Source organism: Eurosta solidaginis, chromosome 4 (genome assembly GCF_040869045.1).
Source record: "Eurosta solidaginis isolate ZX-2024a chromosome 4, ASM4086904v1, whole genome shotgun sequence".
Taxonomy (NCBI): Eukaryota; Metazoa; Arthropoda; class Insecta; order Diptera; family Tephritidae; genus Eurosta; species Eurosta solidaginis.
This window is the reverse complement of record NC_090322.1, coordinates 235,294,520-235,312,497: the sequence shown is the minus strand read 5'-3', so window position 1 is coordinate 235,312,497 and position 17,978 is coordinate 235,294,520. Positions and strand designations below refer to the sequence as shown.

Genomic DNA, 17,978 nt, shown 5'->3' with positions numbered 1-17,978 from the left:
TGGCCATTCTTTCAGAAATTGTTTCAGAATGCCGTAGGTTATGAGCATAAGTTCAATTCATTTTATCATAATAAAAAAAAAAATAAATGTAAGGCGCGATAACCTCCGAAGAGATCTAAGGCCAAACTTCTCTTCCAATTTGCGTCGTGCTCCTCTTGATTTTTCCCTACAAATTGGCCGGACGGGACCTACATGTTTTATGCCGACTCCGAACGGCATCTGCAAGGCAGATGAGTTTTCACTGAGAGCTTTTCATGGCAGAAATACAATCGGAGCGCTTGCCAGACACTGCCGAGGGGCGACCCCGCTTAGACAAATTTTCTTCTAATTGAAAAATCTTATTTCTAAAATTTTGATGTTGCTTTTCCCGGGAGTTGAACCCAGGGCATACGGTGTGATAGGCGGAGCACGCTACCATCACACCACGGTGGCCGCTAGGCCATAGGCTTGGCCATTTTATCATAAGAAGGCATTAATGAAAGGCATTCTGAGATGAAGCGTTCCTTAATCTAACTCTAATATAGGGCGGTTTTGTGACAAATCATGAATTGGGAAATTTTTGAAAAATGTTTTGAGATAGCATGACTTTGAACAGGCAGCCCACATGGGGTGATACGCTACTCAGCAGCCGCATTGAACTGACAAAAACAAAAATAACAGAAAAGGGCTTATTGTCTTTGAACTTTATATTCCTACCCTGACTTTGACAGTAGAGTTAAGCTTTTGTGCGGCCCTGCTACACAGGGAGTATTCACCTTTTTATTCTGAAATTTCAGAAAGGCAAAATAGTATATACATAATCAGGGCTGTCATGGAATCCAAGTCGGTTTTGTGTTTTGTCGGAATTGCAAACCAATATTGATTTAAATTGGTGTCATAAAACCGTATTGGTTTTGCTGTTTTCAAATGTAAATAGAAGCGATGTTCGAATCAGCTGTTTTGCAGTGATAACGGTGCACCGGCAACTTTGATGTTAATTTGTTTGGCAAAATTTTATAAAATAATTGTTTTATGCATCTAAACAGAAATAAACAAATTTATTGACATTAAAATAGCATCAGCAGTTGTAGCATTTATGTTATTGGAAGAAGGAAGTTGCGAGAAGTTCAAAAGCAAAATTGTGAGAGATCGCAGCAATCCATTTGAGTTGCCAGAGACAGCGTAATTAAAAATATTTCGTAATGTGGGTTTCTAAATATTTATAGTGTATTTGCAGTTACATTGAATAATATCGCATAAACAAAGAGACTTTCCGAATGGTATTGGACACCATTGAAAGACGCTTAACCCGCTCGAAAGTTCTGCCAGTGCTGTAACTAGCTGCTACCTTACGAATTTTAGCTGAAGGATCCTATCGAAGATCAGTTGGCAAGGATTCTAGCATGAGTGTAGGAAGCAGCACTATGTCAACGATTTTAGATGATGTGCTTCGTGAAGCCCTTCGCAATATCTGGATGTTTCTCCATAAATTCAATCAAACTGTTTTGCATTGAATTTTTATGCTTTCCCCTATTAAGAGTGAAATATATGTAAATTTACATTTATTTTTATAAAATAAACCTTTATTTACTTACATTTTTAGAAAATATTCAACTGCAAGAGAAAAACAGCTATGAAAAAGTGAAATCCAACAGCATTTAACTTATTGGATTATTTCCGATAGCAAAATCGATATTATCGGATTCTGTGGCACCTACAACCGACACCAATTCCAATTCGAACGTTAAACCGATAACATTGGATTCATAACACCAAAGTAATTTTTTTGTTGTTTTTAGATCCGATTCCGACAACAATTGGATTCCATAACAGCCCTGAATATTCCAAATGTAAACCGATTCCCCAAATTTTTAGACGAATGTTCTAAACATACGGAATTAATAGAACAGAAGGTCGACTTTTAATACGCGCCCAAAAATATCGAGAGAAGTGTCAAAAGACGCGTGTTGGCCTCGATAGCTATAATTCGAAGGTGGAAATAAAAATTTTAGCCCGTTTAAACGATATTGACGAAAAACCGAAAAATTACCCCGGGTAGCGGACTTCAGCCAAGCTTATAAAAAATTACTCTGGTCGGTCCACCAATGAGGTGACATCACAATTAAATGCATACAAAATCCTTTTGTACACAAAATCTTTTTCAGTGCACAAAAACATTACAAAAACCACATGAAAATTTCCAAATTCAACTTCAAATATCTTCGGACAGAGATACAATTTTTCTTTTCCGCCTTCGGATTTATGTTGTCGAGGTCACCTCTCTCGATATTTTCGGACTCCTGTTCTAGACTTTTACCTGAATAAGTTAACATACCCAATGAGTACATTTCATTATGGCATCTCCATTATTTACTAATGACATTTTTACGTGAATCGATTTAATAGTCGAGGTTTTGTCGTTGAACAATGAATTTTGAATTGGTTTAGGTTTCCTCGCTTTTCATAAAATTGCCTATGTTCAATGTTCAGCCATACTAATACATCGGGGCATAGTTAATAAATTCATTACAAAATTTAAAAAAATGTTCTAAGAAATTCTGCAGTTCAGTACTTATCGGATATTTGTTAACTGATTGCTTCCTATTTCTACTACTAATATTTTTCGAAAATTCTCAAAGGAACAACACAGTTAGCGGATGTCAATTAGATTTGGCAGCAAAATCATGAATTTTTACGATGAGGAAGCGGTCCTTGTTTTTTTTTTTTGTTACGATAAAACCTTTTAATGGAAATTGAAATAAAATTTCATACTCAGCGAGGAATTTTGGCATACGAGACATATTCTTTTCAGTGAAATTCCTTCTTCGTGGTCTGCGCAGATTGATTGGACCAAGAGTCCTCTAGCTCTTATTTGCGCTAGTTTTCTGATATAGTACTTTCTTGGGAAGTATCGTATAACGAAGGCAGACAATGATTTCGAAACAGTCAGCCTTCTTAATCAGAATATGAATATAAAGCTGAGGATTGGAGATTGGAAACAAATGTATAATCCTCTTTCTTATTACGTTATCCTCCGCATACCGGGGGACAGCGAATCGATTCGCAACCAAATAGTTGTTGATTTGAGTTTTATAAATAGAAAAAAAAATTTATAATAATTTTAAAAAATATTTGTATTGAGACCCCAATAGAATTTAAAAGAAATGTAATAGTTTTTTCGTAATTTTTTAACTCAAATCCGCAACTATTTTGTCGCGTATAGATTCGTAATCCCCCGGAAAAGCTTGCATCGGATGCCGTAGGCGGTTCTTGGGGTTGTTGTTGTTGTTGTAGCGATAAGGTTGCTCCCCGAAGGCTTTGTAGAGTGTTATCGATGTGATGGTCCTTTACCGGATACAGATCCGGTACGTTCCGGTAACACAGCGCCATTAAGGTGCTAGCCCGACAACCTCGGGAACGATTTATATGGCCATATTAAACCTTCAGGCTTTTTCAAAATGGGCGTGATACCGCCCACTTATGATAAAATCAATTTTACAAATATTATTAATCATAAATCAAAATTCATTAAACCTATCGTAACAAAATTCGGCAGAGAGATTGTCTTTACTATAAGGAATGATTTGAAGAAAAATAAAATCGGTTAAGGACCACGCCCACTTTTATATAAAAGATTTTAATAGGGTCGTGGACGAATAAAATAAGCTATATCTTTGCAAAAAAGAGCTTTATATCAATGGTATTTCATTTCCCAAGTGGATTTATAACAATAGGAAAAACTTCAAATTTAAAAAAATGGGCGTGGCACCGCCCCTTTTATGACTAAGCAATTTTCTATGTTTTGGGAGCCATAACTCGAAGAAAAATTAACGGATCGTAATAAAATGTGGTACACAAATTTTCCCTATAACAGGAAATATTTCTAGGAAAAAATGGACGAGATCGGTTAAAGACCACGGCAACTTAGGTATAAAACAAGTTTAAAAGGGCCGTAGACTAGAATAATAAGCTATAACTTAGCAAGAAATAGTTTTGAATCAATGATATTTCACTTATCAAGTTTTATTGTAAGAGGAAATGGGGAGACATTTTTTTTTTTAACGGACGGTGCCACGTGTTATGTAGAAAAGTAATTTATCTGAAATCAAATGTACAATTGAAGCTCACGCTGAAAATATAATGTTCGGTTACACCCGAACTTAGACACCTTTACTTGTTAACAATGTCTTACGCGTTTTTTCAAAACATCAAATACGCACATTCGTGACTTTGGCATTTGACCGACGATATAGTTCACGTTTGCGTGCTGGATGCACATATATAAGCCCATCAGTGACATTATTTTCAAAGCAGTTGAGTTGATCTTGCAAATGTATTGAAGGTAAATGTTTTGTGAGAGCTTAGGCGATTGCTAAGTTTTGCAAAACCAAATTAAATTAAATTAACATAGCACTTTCAAACGAATTTGGTACTTTCTTTTTTTATTATTTATTAATTTAAATGTTTAGACACGGTCACATTTATTAATTAATATGAAACTCTTATAAAACCAACTTATAGATTAATTTTTCTAAAATTTGAATGATTTTGCGAAAATTGCATCTTACAAGGAAATACAGTTATGCATACGCAAGCCTGCACCTGCTTGCACAAATAAATTCGCAACGAATGTGCGAGTTCAAATTGAATATTTAACTTTTTATTATAAAATTTAAAGTAACAAATTTTCACGAGTTCTAAGACCGGACCAGGATTAATAGATTTTGTATGTATGTAGGCTATAGCGCCAATGGGAGGTTTTCTGTGTGTATACATATTTTCCTTTTTTCTTCTATTTTTAAAATTGATTGTGCATGATCAAAATAATTACTTTAAGTAACTTTAAAGGAAGGAAACAAATTATACTCTATCCATTGTTTCATATCGTTAGCTGAATTCACAAAGGCCCTAACCAACAAATTTAAAGTGTTTTCGCATTTACTATATGTAGATTTCGTTTTTTTTTAAGTTGCATAACTCCGTTGTTATAGGCTATAACACTTTCAAATGTTTACGGGTGCTGTATTTTAATATATCGCACCCATTTCTGTGAAAAACGCCATTTCGAAAAACTTGGCGGTTATTTCCTTTGTGAATTAAGCTAACGATATGTATTATGTATGTTTGTATGTATAGTATGTACATATGTGAGAAACGAAAGAAGAAAAAACACGAATTTGAAGGTTTTTTTGTTTTTTTGTTTTTTTTCGTTTGAAGAGTTATACACTTAACATATGTATATGTATTTCAATTTAACAAAAAGTTTATGAAAAAAAAAATAAAGCACTTATGTTGTTGTTAGTAAGTTAAAGCCCCAACACACAAACGACAATAGCAGATGTTTCCAAAAAAAATTTTAGAAAATTAACAAATTTCGTGCCGTAGTGGCATACATATACGTATACATTTATATACATATATATACTTAACAATAGTTTCTTTCAGAATTCTTCAAAAGCTTAATTGTACATATGACGAGGAGTGAAATATTTTGAATGAATTTGTCGCAAACCCAAAAATGTCGGCAGTAAATAATAAATATAAAAACATGTTCATACGGATATAGTACAACCTCAAAATCGTTTTGCATTCTTTGGACAAATTTCTTTACTATACCTACATACGTTGGTATAGCATATACATAGTAAAATTGCACGAGGAATATTTTTGTTAAACAGCTCTATCGTGAAAGGGTTTTTTTGCATCTTTTTTTTTTTTGAGGTTCGAATGCAGTGAAGTGTTGAGGGTCACTAAATGTATAAATGTTCAATAAAAATATGTGCCGAAAATTTTTACAGAGGTTGGTCGTCGATAAATCTCTGGTACAAGGGGAGTGAATAGATGAGGATAAGAAAAAACGAAGTCTGCACCTTGAAATATGCAACATATTTTTAGTAGTTCTCATATGGACCTTTTGAAAACACGAAGGTATTCGGGTTAGACATGCACTAAGCTAAAATTTCGTCTGAAAAATTATAGCATAATTCCCGGCGAAAATTTTCCATTTTTCATTCTGTGCTCCTTCACAGTCTTTGTGCTCTTTCATAGTCCCTACTGAAATTTTCAGGCAAATTAATTACTGCAAAATTTAAAATAGCGCTCTTTGCTTTTTCTTAAATAAAATAAAATTGATGAAATACTTTTTTAAATCGGAAATAAACTCCCTTTTGTTGGTGTAAGGCTCAAATCGATTCCAATCGTCGAACTTTGAAGTGTTTTATGGTCTTTCTCATACGTATATCAAACCTCAATGTTTTTGTACAAATGCGCTTTAAACAAATTGCTTTCAATTAACTGTTCTAGCTTCATTTGTTTGTATAAATATTTGTTTTAGCGACATGATATTTTAAAACATCCCACTCTGCATTTCATCCTCTGCAATAAGAGGAAAATTAATATAAGAAAAGAAAATAACTTGATATTTTAGTGAACTATAATTATGCTTTTAAATCCTTCTTAATATATACCATCGTCACAATTAACGTCCATGTGCTAGTTTATCATCACTCAGCTGTTATATTGGAGCTTAATAAATTGTTTTGCGTAGTTGCTTCATTTGTAGAGTCCAATTGTTTGTCTTTAGCAGAAATCTCATCAATGCGTTCCTTAACAATTCCATCTACAATTTCACTATCTTTGATTGCAGTATCTTCTAAAAATGTTGAATTTACTGGTGTGTTATCATCTACAATAATAAATAGTAATAACAATATGTATAATATAATAAATAAATTAAAGAAAAATTAAATTAAAAACTAATATATAAGGCTTGGATGGTAAACCTGTTTAATATTTTTTTAATGTCTTTCGATATGTCGATTTAAAAATAATACACTGCATGGATCACGCTAAAGTATAGTATTTGATTTAATTTTCTGTGAACGAACGGTTGGCGATCACAAATCGCATAAAACGATCGGCACTAATTTCTATTTTTACGGTATATACGGATAAATATAATAAGAGCCACCAGTCTGCTACGAGTGGCGAGTAACTCGCTGGAAATTAAAAAAATTGACGCCTAATGTTTTCCATGAGGGACATTTTCAATTGTCTCGCATTTATCCATGTCGTGTAGGCACTTTATGCTAATGTGATTTTTGGAAAGAGAATTAATTAATTAAATACAGTCGGAAAAATAAACGCAAATACCCCACGAAAAGGTATTAAAGACATTTATGCACATCTCGCCTAAAAAAAATCCTGTGATTACCCTAAACTAAAACATTACGCACAGTAACGAGTGACGTCTCTTATTATATTTAGATAGATAGATAGATAGATGTTGTGAGGTTAAGCACTGCGACCTATTGGTCTATTGTGCCCTCATTCTCTTTACAACACCTCATCCAAGCCGAGTTCTCTGAGAAAATCCAGAATGGTTTTCAGCTTCAGAGAGTGTATGTGACTATTTTCTAATTTCAGTGATCCTAGGATCCTAAGTCTTCGTCTCGCGACTGCATCACATTCCTTCAGGATGTGTTCTGCAGACTCATCTTCGACATCACAGAATCGACAGAGGCTACTAGACGATATGCACAATTTACGCATATGGCTCTTTAGCCTACAGTGACCTGAGGCTACTTTTTGGGAGGTTAATCATAGCCTTATATCGCTTTGAGTTTTACCCTCCTATTAGTGCCTTTGCCTGTCGAAGTCCTGGACTTTTGCGCCAGTGTTGTGCTCTGAGGCACGCCACCTTTTGTTTCAACACCTTCCTTATTATATGTGACCCTGTTGGTACCATAGGCTCGGGTCCTTTTGGCTTTTCGGCCGCCGCCAACCTGGCAAGCTCGTCCGCTCGCTCCGTGCCATCTACTCCTCTGTGTCCAGATACCAATGATAGACGGATATTGTTATTAATTCCTAGACTGTTTAACCTCTCTACGCACTCAAGGAATGTTGATGATCTAATCTCAACTGAAGATAATGCCTTGAGCGCAGCTTGACTGTCGCTGAGTATAGCGATTTTGTCGTTGGTATATCACCGCTGTAAACTTATCTCTGCACACCGGCTTATGGCGACAACTTCGGCTTGGAAGATGCTCGGATATTTTCCGAGTGGTAGGGATATTTTGGTCGGCGGCCGAAGATCCCCGCTTCTATGCCCTCCGGTGTCTGTGAGCCACCGGTTGACCATATTATAGTGTGTTCCTGGTGAAGAGCTTCAATCCTGGAGGTGTCTCACGTACATTTGTTCCTCAGCTCTATTTTGGACCGCTTCTCAAACTTAATTTACTTCCTCGTAACATCTCTGGGAAGTTGGATAAGTGGAATCTTATTATATTTATGCTCTTTGATATTAGCAAAATTAGGCTGGACACAAAGTGGTAGCTAGTTGTTTAAAGTTAAAAATAAGCTAAAGTTTTGCCTTATTGGAGAAATTGTACATTCTTATTATGTGGAGGAATAACGGCCAAGAACGACAGTAGCAAATGATAACTTATGATAAAAGGAACTTAAAAGGTGACTAATTTTAGAAGTTAATAAAAAATTAGTTTGGTACATACATTTTTCTTGGCTTAGATAGGTTTACCCTCTAAGATATAGATATATGAATGCATCATTTCATTACATTTGCTCACCATCAACAAACATTTGCAGTGATATATCATCATTTAGGTTATCAACAGATTTCGCATCCTCTATAGGCATTATTTGCTCGGACACACTTTCAACATCATTTGCAGTATTGTGATCGCCTTCAGTGCCATTACTTATGTTTTCTTCAACTAAACCTATGGCATTTATTCCATCTTCATTGGCATTACCGGTAGTGTCATCAGCCACATTATTTATAAGTGAATCAACCATATGGTTAAATAAAAACGATGGTGACGGTGTTTCTGAAGCAAGGCGTGTAAGTTTGGGGAGCTCCTCTTCCGATGTTAATTCAGCATCCTGATCATGCTCTTGATCCTGCCCTTGAAGCCGCTCTTGATCTCGCTCCTTCTCCTGCTGCTGCTCTTCTCCCACTACGTTTTTTTCTGCTGCTTCGTCACATTTATCATCATTGATAACGTTATCGGTTAGACCACCATTCGTTGTAATATTTTCGATTGCTACATCATTTTTATCGGTTTTTGCTTGTTCGCTAGTATCCCTTTCAATAGGCTGCTCAACCGCTGATGCAAAAGATTCAGCTGATGAATTATTTACACTACTTATATTTGTAGATACATCTGATATATTCATTGGTGTTGATTCAGCTTCTGGCTCTGTATCACCCAAAACGGCTTCATCTTCTTCGAATGCATTTGCTGAGCTTATTCGTGGTGTGCGAATATCGGGTATATCAACCGGCACTTTAGAAAAGAAAAATGTTATTGAAAAGGAGCTGTAATATGCACTAGTTACTAAAATATATTAGTATAAACTTCTTCATCTAGCCGTAGCTGAAATGCGTTTTAATAAACTGATTAAGTTCGTTTGTTTTGTTCATTTTACGATATCGAAACGGTTTGCCCCCAAAGCAAATTTGACATACGCCGTAACCGGTTCGCACTAAACCATTGTTGCGAACAGTATAACTCTCCTTTGCGTGCCTAGGCTAGAGACAAATAACCCTACATACAAGTGAAGCTAATATAAGGTAATATAAGCGTGTTAAAGATTAAATATTACATCCTGAAATTTTGGCAGTGTTTCAGAACACGCGTATTTGTTAGAATACCGCTGAAGAAATTTCGATACAAAGAAAGACTGTAGACTAGACACAATGAACTAAAGTGCATATACTTGAATATTAATAGCATAGTATCAAACAAATTTGAACTGAAGTGTTGGCTGAAGCAAAGAGGATAAATACAATAAGAGCCGTCACTCGTTATTTTTTTGGCATTTACTCGATGTATACTGAGAGGTAGTCGCTACTTTTTTTTTGGCGAGATGTTTATAAAGGTCTTCTATACATTTTCGTGGGGTATTTGTGTTTATTTTTCGACTGTATTTAATTAATTTATTTAATTCTCTTTCCAAAAATCACAGTTGCACAAGGGGCCTACACGGCATGGATAAATGCGATACAATTAAACTTGTCCCTCTCAGAAAACATTCGGCATAAATTTTTTCAATTTCCAGCGAGATACTCGCCACAAAATAACGAGTGACGGCTCTTATTGTATTTATCCTCTTTGGCTGAAGTACATACACCAAGTATCATATTATGTTCGGAAACGTGTACAAAGAAAGATGTTGAAGACAGCGAATTAGAAATAGCATCGTATAATATGGTTAGATGCGACTCGCATAGCAGGCATACAGGAGGAGTACTAGTGTATGTTCATAGTACAGTGGAGATAAATGTAATTTATAATGCTAGTATCAATATGAACTTATGGTGCATTATAATAAAATTGAAAAAGGTCGATAAAAAGTGCCAAGCACAAGTGATGCAGCGTTTATCGAGTACCTATATGAAAGTAAGTAAGTATATGAAATCTTAATCGATAAATTTGAAAGAAGTAAATATAATATACTAATCGGTGATTTTAATATAAACATATATAGTACAAAATTGAATGAGATATTTTCTGTGATGGGTATGACCCAAAAAGTAGAATTTAATACTTGAATTACAGATACAAGTGAATCTAAAATTGATGTATTATATTCAAATTCAGATGAAATTCAGTGCAATAATTTGCTTGCATACAAAATTTCTGATCATGAAACAATAATGTTCAATATTAAAACGTCTAAATGATACCAGATGAGAATGACCAAGAAAATTACAGCTTGGGATGAATATAATAGTGAAATCTTAATAAGCATCCTGAGATCGTGTAACTTCAACATAAATGAAAACCTACTAATTGATGAGAAAATCGAATTGGTTAACAACATAATAATGCAAGCTATGGAGAGTTTAACGTATGAAAAAGAAGTCCATATCAAGCTAATGAATAAATGGTACTACAGAGAATTGGCGCAAACGAATATATACAAATATGATAATTACAAGCTTGCGAAACAAACAGGTGATTGGAACGAATATAAAAATATAACTCGTATCTACAAAAGGTAGGCAAAATAAAGAAAGTTAAATATATGGAAAATAAAGTCGAAATGAATGGAAATAACGCCAAAGAAATGTGGAAACATCTCAAGCAAGCGGTTTGCTTAACAAGAGATAACGAAGTGATTAAAAAGGCGATAATAGATGGTATGATGGTAGAAAATGAAACTGAGCTGACAAATGGTCCTAACAGGTTCTTTATAAATAGCGTAATAGAAATTAATAACATCATAGAACCTTGCCGTGTAGCACTAAGTGATATACAAGTCAATTGTAGATTAAAGTTTGCCATAATAACAACAGATGAAGTTATTAATATTCTGAAAGAGTTCAAATATAAAATAGGCGGCAGAAAACTTTTATCTGATGGAGTACTAAAAGACTATCGTATACAGAATATTTCTACGCACAAATAATCAATAACAGCATAATTTGGTGATATCAGACTGGAAAGAAGAGTTAAATAAAAAAAAGTGGTTGTTTCAGTTTCCCTTTGACCTCAACAGAGCATTCGAAACAGTGTATAGGGAGATCTTAATTAAAAACAAGAATGAAATTATTAGAATTTTTTTTACATAAAAATAAAAAAACGTTTTATATTGAAGGTCAAAACCTAACAACAACGAACTGCTTAAAACATAAAATAACAAGTAAGGAAGGTTAAGTTCGGGTGTAACCGAACATTACATACTCAGTTGAGAGCTATGGTGACAACATAAGGGAAAATAACCATGTAGGAAAACGAACCGAGGGAAACCCTGGAATGTGTTTGTATGACATGTGTATCAAATGAAAGGCATTAAAAAGTATTTTATGAGGGAGTGGGCCATAGTTCTATAGGTGGACGCCATTTAGGGATATAGCCATAAAGGTGGATCAGGGTTGACTCTAGAATGCGTTTGTACGATATGGGTATCAAATTAAAGGTGTTAATGAGTATTTTAAAAGGGAGTAATCCTTAGTTCTATAGGTGGACGCCGTTTCGAGATATCGCCACAAAGGTGAAACAGGGGTGACCCTAGAATACGTTTGTGCAATATGGGTATCAAGCGAAAGGTCTTAATGAGTATTTTTAAAAGGGAGTGGGCCTTCGTTCTATAGGTGTTCGCCTGTTCGAGATATCGCCATAAAGGTGGACCAGGGGTGACTTTAGAATATGTTTGTACGATATGGGTATCCAATGAAAGGTGTTAATGAGTATTTTAAAAGGGAGTGGGCCTTAGTTCTATAGGTGGACGCCGTTTCGAAATATCGCCATAAAGGTGGACCAGGGGTGACTCTAGAATGTGTTTGTACGATATGGGTATCAAATTAAAGGTATTAATGAGGGTTTTAAAAGGGAGTGGTTGTTGTATAGGTGGTCGCATTTTCGAAATATCGCCATAAAGGTGGACCAGGGGTGACTCTAGAATTTGTTTGTACAATATGGGTATCAAAAGAAAGGTGTTAATGAGTATTTTGAAAGGGAGTAATCCTTAGTTCCATAGGTGGACGCCGTTTCGAGATATCGCCATAAAGGTGGGCCAGGGGTGACTCTAGAATTTGTTTGTGCAATATGGGAATCAAACGAAAGGAGTTAATGAGTATTTTAAAAGGGAGTGGGCCTTAGTTCTATAGGTGGACGCCTTTTCGAGATATCGCTATAAAGGTGGACCAGGGGTGACTCTAGAATGAGTTTGTACGATATGGGTATCAAATTAAAGGTATTAATGAGAGTTTTAAAAGGGAGTGGTGGTAGTTGTATATGTGAAGGCGTTTTCCAGATATCGACCAAAATGTGGACCAGGGTGACCCAGAACATCATCTGTTGGATACCGCTAATTTATTTATATATGTAATACCTGCCAAGATTTTAAGGGTTTTTTATTTCGCCCTGCAGAACTTTTTCATTTTCTTCTATTTAATATGGTAGGTGTCACAACCATTTTATAAAGTTTTTTCTAAAGTTATATTTCGCTTCAATAAAACATTCCAATTACCTTACCATGTTTCATCCCTTTTTTCGTATTTGGTATAGAATTATGGCATTTTTTCATATTTCGTATTTTTCGATATCGAAAAAGTGGGCGTGGTCATAGTCGAATTTCGTTCATTTTTCATACCAAGATAAAGTGAGTTCAAGTAAGCACGTGAACTAAGTTCATTAAAGATATGTAGATTTTTGCTCAAGTTATCGTGTTAACGGCCATGCGGAAGGACAGACGGACGACTGTGTATAAAAACTGGGCGTGGCATCAACCGATTTCGCCCATTTTCACAGAAAAGAGTTAACGTCATAAAATCTATGCCCCTACCAAATTTCAAAAGGATTGGTTAATTTTTGTTCGACTTATGGCGTTAAAAGTATCCTAGACAAATTAAATGAAAAAGGGTGGAGCCACGCCCATTTTGAAATTTTCTTTTATTTTTGTATTTTGTTGCACTATATCATTACTGGAGTTGAATGTTGACATAATTTACTTATATACTGTAAAGATATTAAATTTTTTGTTAAAATTTTACTTTAAAAAATTTTTTTTTAAAAGTGGGCGTGGTCCTTCTCCGATTTTGCTAATTTTTATTAAGCGTACATATAGTAATAGGAGTAACGTTCCTGCCAAATTTCATCATGATATAATCAACGACTGCCAAATTACAGCTTGCAAAAGTTTTAAATTACCTTCTTTTAAAAGTGGGGCGGTGCCACGCCCATTGTCCAAAATTTTACTAATTTTCTATTCTGCGTCATAAGTTCAACTCATCTACCAAGTTTCATCGCTTTATCTCTCTTTTGTAATGAATTATCGCAATTTTTCGGTTTTTCGAAATTTTCGATATCGAAAAAATGGGAGTGGTTATAGTCCGATATCGTTCATTAAATAGCGATCTGAGATGAGTGCTCAGGAACCTACATACCAAATTTCATCAAGATACCTCAAAATTTACTCAAGTTATCGTGTTAACGGACAGACGGACGGACGTACATGGCTCAATCAAATTTTTTTTCGATCCTGATTATTTTGATATATGGCAGTCTATATCTATGTCGATTCCTTTATATGTGTACAACCAACCGTTATCCAATCAAACTTAATATTGGTATAGAACTTGATTGGTTTCGCAGCTATTTGAAGCAGAGGAGACAGAAAACGGTTATAAATACAATGATGTCTGATGAATTGGAAGTGCCCATAGGGTTACCACAAGGATCAGTTTTGGCACCGATACTGTTCTTAATTTATATTAATGATATAGTTAACGCTATTGAAGGTTGTGAAATTAAACTATTCGCTGATAATGCATTAATAATGATTAGTGAGAATAATATTAATTCTGCACTTTCTAAAATACAACATGAACTGAATAACCTGTATAAATGGTTGTGCGGAAATAGACTGAAACTTAATATAAATAAAACGAAATTTCAGAACTGAAATAGATCAGCAAAATATTTTTTATAAAGGTATAAAAAGTTTCAATGAACTGCTTATATGTATATATAAAAAGTTGTAAGGAAATCGTAGCTTTTAAAGCAAAGCTTTACGAATATTATAAAACCTTAGCAATAAGATAGTAAATTGTAATCTAATTTAATCTATGAATTAGGCTTTTTTGCCGTAATAAATAAATAAATAAATAATGTCTCAGTAAGGAATGCCTTCGGGACTTAAGTCCAACGGGTGCCTCTCGTATGTAGAGACTAAAATCTACAGACCTAGAAGGATCGACGTCAAATGGCTGCCAAGATGGTGCTAATTTATGGAAAAAACCGTATCAATATCCGCCAAAAGACCATCATCATCCAAAATACTCCTCTCAAGGGGTTGCCAGCGCAATATATAGCTTCTTCAACCCCATTTTCAACCTCACCTACCCGTGGCGAATCCTGTTTCATTAACAGCCGAGGCTCTGGTGACCCCGAACTCCTGATGTATCTAGGGCGTGGGAGGGCGTTATGGCCTATAAGGATCCATGTGATCGGGCTAGTATCTGTATGGTGCTTGGTACCGGAACGTACCGGATCTGCATCCGGCAACGGACCATCAACATCGATAACACTCCGCAAGGCCTTCGGGAAGCGTCCTTACCGCTACAACAACAACATAATATTCCTCAAAACCTTCGGAACGTGTCTATATCGGCAAAAGAACGCTAAAATTCACAGAGCTGTAATTTTTCAGGGTTAGCGCTAGGAACCGTTCATATCCGGTAAAGGACATCCGTAACAATCCATAAACCTGCGGAGTGGTTTTCCTCTAACAACATTAAATTTAATTAAGACTTGAACAAATATTTTACTGCACAAATTATTTCATGCGGTTAGTGTTGAATTTGGAAAGATCTTGAACGCTTTACTGAGAATTTAATTTAAAGGCTTAAGTTGTGCAATGGCATAATGTGGTGATTATGTGCTTAAGTAAAAGTTTTTCTGCTCCCCGATAGTAAAATGTGCGTATTTATTTACCTATATATTCGCATTCTTCATCCTCCTCATCTTCCTCTTCAGCTTCATCGGCTGTCAAACGTCGCAAACTGCTTGGCGGCATTTTCTCATTAGCCAACTTGAGTTGTTCCTTACGTGGACTAGGCGCACCATCGCCTTTCAGTGGACTAAATGACTTTTTCTCACGTTTCTTGCGAGCTGCTGTGGACGCTGGAAAAGGTGTACTAGCGATTGTCGGTGCAACAAATAGCGACGGATCTAATTCAATATCATCAACAACTTTACCATTTTCAATTTTTTTTAAACGAGCTGGTGTTGCGGTGATTGACAAAGCAGATGAATTGGCCGATTTCAATGCTGCGGCCGCTTGTGATGTAGTTGCTACATCTGGTATAAACATTTGACTAGTATCTGGTTCCTCTGAATCACTACTATCGCCAAATATTTCGACTTGATCGCGAAAGGATACCGAAAGATTTTTCGATTTTGAACGTTTTGACTGTAAACGACGCGCACGTGCATTTGATTCAAAAATTAACATCATTGGATGAGCACAGCGTTCGATTTTAACACGTGAGCAAAATACGCGCTTGCCATACATTTTTATTAATTGAGTTCTAGTAAATTTTGTAGGTTTAGTACTTGATACAGCTGCTGCTGCGTTCACACGCTTTGCAATCGAACCAATACTAAATTTATGTACAGATTTCATTTTATCTTGCGATGATTTGTCCATCTTAGATTTTGGTACTTTTTGTGATTTCGGTGATTTAGTTAGAGCATTTATTTTTATAAAAAATCCAGATGGATGTTTTGCATCTCTTGCTTCTGCGTTGTGGCGGCCACGTTTGGGCGGCGATGGCGAGTAGTTGCCGTCACGTTGATGTGACTTACTTTGTTTAGAAGGCGACGACGATTTCTTATTGTTAATTTTAATATTTTTCATTTGGTTTTGTTTGGCGTGAAATTCACGTTTTAGCTTTTTTAGATTTTGTCTCTTTATGCGCACCTTACAACATTTAACCTTGAGTTGTTTTAATTGTTGCGCTTTAACTAGAACAGCAGGATCAAATAATTTTTGTTGTGCCTTTGTTGGTGTTGCCTTCTTTGGTGATTTTTCGCCATTTTTTATATTTGTTGGGGATGCACTACCATCATCTTGACTCAATCGTTTATGGGATGTGGTGGCTTTCGTAGTCGCTGTTTTTGTGGTTATTGTTTTTGCAGCTGTCTTACTATGAGTTTTGTTACTAATTTTATTATCAATGGACCCATCTAATTTTTTTCGCTCCAAAAGCACTTTAAATTGTCTAACCATTGAATCTTTTGCTGGTGATAAACTGCGACTCTTCTTATTTTTAACTTTTGTTACAAATGTTGTTGCCGGCGGTGGCATCGATTCACGGCGCATTGTAGAGTTCTCTACTTTCTTCTTTTTTATTTTACCAGTTGTATCTTTTTTAGAAATTGGTGAAGGTGAACGTTTGGTTGCTTTGCTTGTTTCCACTTTTTTAGTAGAATTTACTGATTTTAAACTTACAGGCGGTGCCGACTTCAATTGATCAAATAGAGAATCCATTTTTCGTCTGATGAGTTACACACGGGTACTTTACTGCAATCAGTGAAACTATTTTTAGTGAATACTCGGCCAAAAACCGCCATTCTAGTTTATAACTTTACTTACCTTTGTATCCTCAACGCAATGCTTTCGCTATTAATGCAAATTATTTCTGTTTTTGTCTTACACTTTTTATTATAAACCTTTTTTAACGTTTATTTTGTTTTTTTAACATTTTTTACCACTTTTGCCAAATTTTTAATGAAAATCAGCGCAGTTTTTTCGTCGCGCTAAACAGACGCGTTCATGAAGGGACTTTTCGCCGGATTTTTTTCGCTGTGCCCGATTTTGACAATTATTACACATGCGCGAAAGAGATGTCATTTAGGTTAAAAGAGTGTCGCATCAGTGCTGTAAACTGGCATGTATAGTCTTGCCTGTCAGCACTGGTCACAAATCACCAATAGAAGATTTCGCATTCATGAGTTCAAAATTGCTTCGTTCTGCGGACCTACGTCACTCTTGACTGCTTGAGCGAATGAAAGAAAGAGAGAAAAAACAAGAGCTAAAGGAAAATGACGGTAAAATTGTCCATAAAAAACAGCTGATCCTTTGTTTACATGCGCAAACTTGTGTGAGTGATTTGCGAGAATTGGTAGCTCTAAACCCAATAGGCGGCGTTAAAGGGCCCATTACTGATACTTAGCATAGACTTGACTTGGCTTGAGAACTGTCACTTACAGTTCTGTTAAATGAACCTTGCATGTTACTGATTACTCAAAACTTAACTTGACTTAGAAGTCTGTTGAATTTTGATTTTCTATGTAAGTTCTAAGTGACGTTTACATTTTGAGATGCCATTTGTTTGTTTCCATTTCATTTTGACATTTTGTAATACAAATTGACATTTATTTAAAAATAAATTTCAACGCTGATTATGATGCCAGGTTGTATGCGCCAAGTGGAGTATAATCGTGGCTAAGCTGCCAAGTTAACGCCAA

The 17,978-nt window shown here is 35.5% G+C and overlaps 1 protein-coding gene across 2 annotated transcripts; it reads right to left on the bottom strand.

The window, feature by feature from the left end:
* Positions 1–4,404: 4,404 nt before the first annotated feature.
* LOC137251086 (microtubule-associated protein 1B-like) lies at positions 4,405–17,307 on the bottom strand. Of its 2 annotated transcripts, XM_067785067.1 has the most exons (5): positions 17,104–17,305; positions 15,441–17,031; positions 8,565–9,284; positions 6,447–6,664; positions 4,405–6,354 (listed from the first exon to the last, which is right to left on the bottom strand). In XM_067785067.1, exons 2-4 carry the CDS (start codon positions 16,996–16,998, stop codon positions 6,483–6,485), a joined length of 2,460 nt encoding a protein of 819 aa, XP_067641168.1. In that variant the 5' UTR covers positions 16,999–17,031; positions 17,104–17,305; the 3' UTR covers positions 4,405–6,354; positions 6,447–6,482. The 2 variants fall into 2 exon arrangements, with proteins under 2 accessions (XP_067641168.1, XP_067641169.1); XM_067785068.1 differs by having other exon boundaries at positions 4,405–6,664; positions 15,441–17,046; positions 17,104–17,307.
* Between the last annotated feature and the right edge of the window lie 671 nt (positions 17,308–17,978).